The sequence below is a fragment of the Montipora capricornis genome, chromosome 10 (assembly GCF_036669925.1).
Source record: "Montipora capricornis isolate CH-2021 chromosome 10, ASM3666992v2, whole genome shotgun sequence".
Taxonomy (NCBI): Eukaryota; Metazoa; Cnidaria; class Anthozoa; order Scleractinia; family Acroporidae; genus Montipora; species Montipora capricornis.
The window spans coordinates 20,600,772-20,605,722 of NC_090892.1; the positions used below are offsets into that span (position 1 = coordinate 20,600,772).

General features: G+C 40.0%; 1 protein-coding gene across 1 annotated transcript in view; it reads right to left on the bottom strand.

Moving 5' to 3' along the window:
* Positions 1 to 555, bottom strand: part of LOC138022386 (uncharacterized) — a 19,219-nt gene extending 18,664 nt beyond the window's left edge. The window contains exon 1 of the mRNA XM_068869504.1: positions 208 to 555. Within this exon, the coding sequence (XP_068725605.1) occupies positions 208 to 311 (104 nt within the window). The 5' untranslated portion in view covers positions 312 to 555. The remainder of the gene's footprint in view (positions 1 to 207) is intronic.
* Positions 556 to 4,951: the final 4,396 nt, after the last annotated feature.

The following is a 4,951-nucleotide window of genomic DNA, read 5'->3' on the forward strand; positions in this document are numbered from 1 at the left end:
TTATTTGTACATTATTTTGCAAATGCCCCTACAATCGATCTTTCGAATGCAAACTGCGCACGGAGAAAAGCAACTACTGTATTATTTTTACTACGGTGGCTTCATAACGCCCTCTTGGGAATCGGATTGCGGAAGTAACCAACAAACTCGATGATAACAGGTCTTTTCCTTCACGCAGCTTAGAATTAAAGTAAACGAGTTACTTACATTGGATTCTGTGGGACCCAGTGTATAGACGGGTAAATATCGCTGCCAGAGACGAAGCTCAACTTGACGAAGAGACCCAGGAGAAAACACAAGATAAACTCCATCCTTTTGTATTCACCACTTCAAGGTATTGAAGTCCGTTGAAGATCGATTGATTTGCCCCGACTATCCTCCTGAGCACGCACATAATATAACGAGCCGCGACTGAACGGAAGTTCAAATTTTCGAAAGGATATTTGCTACGTGATGACGTCATTATCCGCCTTAGTGTACATCATCACTTCGACACCTCTTTGATATCACTTTGTACAAACGTTTTGTATTGTGAAGTAGTGACGCCTGGTTATTTTTTTAATATAATGGACAATATCGGCCTTGTCAGGTCTTTCACCCCGATGACCCGCAAGCCTCGGAAACGTGCACGACGCTCATCTGAATTGACTGCTTGCGCAATGTAAAACAAAGGAAGTGTTGACAACACAGTGCAGGACCGTCTATCAGAAACCAAGAGAAATACCTGGAAAGTATTAGTCACACGTCATCGTGCGTTTGCCTCCCTGATTAATGACACTTTATTCCGAAAGCAGCAATTAACACTCAAAATATGCTTTTCTATTAATACAACAAACGCAAACGATAATCGGAACTAACGTTAACAGATCATCGATATCATTAAAAACTTTCATGAGTCAGCCTAAACAGAGCAACTTCAGAATACCCGGCTAATTATAAAAGACGTTAGATTTCCTTTTTTTTTTTACCTGTACAGCAAAATGCACAATAGAAAAACGTGGCCGTGTTTGATTGGGCAATGCACAATAGAAAGCACGTGGCGGTGTTTTGATTGGGTAATGCACAATACAAGCCACGTGGCGCTGTTTACTTTGTTTATTTAAAGCAAACCACGTAATCCAAGATCATGCACAGCGCTGTGATGCGTTGTTTGGATTACTGAGGGTTGACGTTGCGTTGGCTTAATCGATTTCTTCTTGGGGCGCTCAAAGCACATGCAAAGAAAGGCATACGCTTTTCGCGGTAGACCCACACTAAAAGATGTCAAGCGTCAGCTTCGAAACAGGTCGTTCCGCGAACTGAATGAAACAAGAATATACTCGAATGTAACTGAAATGGACGCAACTATTGAAAGTGATACAAGTCAAAACACTAAATTCTTTAATAAGCAGCGGGTACCTTATTGAGAACTACTCTAAAGATGACAGCGACAAAGAAAATAACTCCACATGAAATGGACGCTATATTGGAATCTTCTGAAGACAAAGTAAAAACATTTGCCCAGCGAACAAATGGCCTCACGCTTGTACCATTTTCACCGCGAACAAATAGCCTCCCGCTCAGTGTACCATTGACTACGGAGATAAGTTTTTTGTCTATTACGTTTTTTTCTTTTTCATTGTTAAACAGTTTGTTTCTTGTAATGGTCTAGCTTATATCCTTTGTTCAAATAGCCATATTAGCGATCGTGTTCACTGCCATCTTGTGTGTATAGTTCTGTTCTAGTTTCACAAGATTTGATGTCATCAGTGGAAAATGTGATCAGCTCTTTAGAAAATAACTTTGATGTAGTTTGAAAGGCTGTACAGTTATTTGATTCTCAATGATAATAAAGACTTCATTACGAAGGAGAAATACTGGTCTCGATAAGCAAAAGTTGTTTACTTTTGTTTTGATTTGCGTGAGCATCGACATAGACGTGCCCGAGAACCAAGCAGAATTACAGAGAAAAGGCTGAGACGTCTATTTTATAACAGCAGACAAAGGAGGAAACTTGCAGGAACGTATTTGGGCAACAACGTACCGAGGTCATCCACATTTCATCGTATTACTAGCTAGGGAGATCACTTCCTCGTAAACACAACAAAAATATCAACCTCAGGTATGCGTTTAAATCTAAGCCCGTGGTACAGTGTATGTACCACTTTTCCAAAAAGCGTGGATGAACAGGTAAATGCAAAATGAAACTTAAATTTATGCAGAAATCAGGAATACCCGGTATGATTTGTATTTGAATTTAGGGTGAACTATTTACACAGCGAGTTAGAGTGGCCAATCGAAACAGAGTGTGTAATTGGAAATCTAAACATCTACGAGATACAAAAACAAACCTGTGAACACGTAAACCTAAAATATTCCAAATCATAATGCTGACAAACACAAAGGCGAAAGAAATGGATTATGCATAGGACGTTTTGAATATCTGAATGATTTTGGGTTAGATGAAAGCGATATATTGTTAACAAGAGGCTACAAGTAGCCTATACTCGGGCCTGCAAAAGTACAGTGAGTGGTGTATAGTTAATTTAGCGCTAAAGAGAAGAACAGAGAGAAGTTTGTCCTTCTCACATCGGCCTTACATTGCGATTCTCATGATGTTCGACTGTGTATGTGGTGAATACCCGGACCCAGATTATCTTCATTACAGGTGGTGACAATGACCACTGGACCATGGAAACGAGGTAAAAATAGTGTATTTATGCCAAAGTGGCTAAGCCTGACATTGTTTTTTACTGATCGATGGGTATTCTTGCTCAGTGTTTGAGAAAGGAAACGCTAATTGAACGGCTTAAGATGAAACGAAATGACTCATCGAAACATCTTTTGCAGAAAAAAATGAAAGAGAAACGAAGGTGAGATGTGAAAACAGCTTTCCAAGAAGACCAAACTTTCGTGCAGTGGTGCACGTAAAGGTCACTTTGTCACGTGTGCGACACGTGAAGATGTGCACTATATCTCGACACTTGAAAATACTTCCAGAGAAGTGCAAAAGTTCCTTGAGGCCATGCCAAATGAATCCATAGCACGAGAATCAAATATTTAAAATATACCATTTGTTGTAATTTAAATACTCGCAGTAATATGCACCCAATTGTCAAAATATATATGTAATTTGCCAGCTGGGAGGTCCGTATAGGGAAAAAGTGTGTTCGAGGCCTTGAAATTGCTGCTTTTTCAAGAACGATGTTACAGTTTTTTGCTACACAGACCGACCCTTTCCTGGTAAATAACTTTTTTTTTTCCTCTCCCCCATCCTCTCTGAAATCACTTGTTTTAATTGTTGATTCGCACCGCGCTTGATAGTGAATGCAGTGTTAAAGCGACTTACAAACTGAACGTTTCAAGAGAAATTCAATTTCCAAACCTCTTTTCTAATGAAAAATAACCTCTGTATGTAAACGGAGTCGGTGTAAAAAAAATGGAAATCTAAGGTCATCAAACAAGCTCACGCAATTAAGGCTAGGTTTCCGCCTGCCGTGAGCAGGCCGGATGAGAAAAATTCCGCCCGCTCCCGGAACCAATCAGATTGCAGGATTTGTTGAATTCCGCCCACTCACGCATTGAGAAAAAAAAAAAAATAATTATAATTCTCTGTGACCAAATTTTGGAAAGTACCTATCAAAGACATACAGTAAGCAAAATCTATTGTGCAACTTCCAAGTACATTACCAGTATGACTTGGGCTGTATTGAATCTGAAAAGTTGTGTTGAACGCTATGACTTCTGCAGGTAATTCTGTTAACATGAAATATGTTTGTCTCGACAAGCTTGATAAGGCAGTGTATAGTTCATTTCCTACATTTACAACTGATAATTACGGGGAAGTAATTAATTTCCTATCATAATTATAATTATATAATGGCACATAGTGACATAGTTGCACATTCACTACCAGCATTTGAGCCATACACTAAAACATCACCTTGACAGTTGTTTTACTAGGATCAATAGGATGTGAACCAGGATTTTTCTAGGTTATGTCCCTGCAAAGGTTGGACTTACCGGTACCAGCAATATGCCATGCAGTGGACTAGACTTTTAACAAGAAACTATTTCAAAAAACAAAAGGTAGTGTTTCGTTTCCGGAATGGAATACTATAGTGTGGGTCACTTGGCCTGTCATTCTTATTTCGCTTCGTGTATTGAAACTCTCGAGAAATAAAGATAGAAATGTGAACTCCAACTCTCTGAACGGTGTTCCTTGGTATCGACATGCATAATTAGCTTTTAAACGCACAACGCAAGGCGCAATAGAACGAGACAACAGACGTATTGGCATTTTTTGAGGGGAACACTGCCTTGCGGCTGGTTAGCCTATGCGACTTCCAGATTGCGTGACGTCGAACAACCTCACTTATCTCCCCAGCACTACGAGCTGAGTGGTAAACAGCACGAGCTGGATCGGACAAGAGTATTGGTTAGCGAGCGATGTACCAAGGCAAACGAGCCAACAAGCTTGGTGGAAGTCACCTTACAGGAGAGGACCCAATTTTAATGCAGGCAAAGCGATATATCCAACCCATCCCCAAAGGGAGGGAGGGGAAAAACTTTAACAAATTAAAAACAGCTAGTTGGTTTATTATAGAAGACAAACTGCCAGGTGAACCTTGGACGGCTGACTAAGGCTTTTATAGCTAGACTCTGTCTATTAAAGTAGCCAGTTGCACAGGTTCTACTATGTAGCAGGTAGGCAATACTCGTGCTCTTTAGCAATAATGAATGAGGCTTTAACAGATTTGGCCAATGCAGGTGTACGTTATAATCTGAGATCTGGGAACAAAGTCTTTATGTCCTCGTTTTATTTACAACAAAACCGTTGATTTATGGCCTTGAACGGCCGACTACAAAGACGCGAGTACGGTCACGTGTCATTAATCGTATTTCGCTGATAGGGCAGTAAAACCTCATTTAAAGAGAAAAACATATACTCGTTTATGTGCACAATACATCG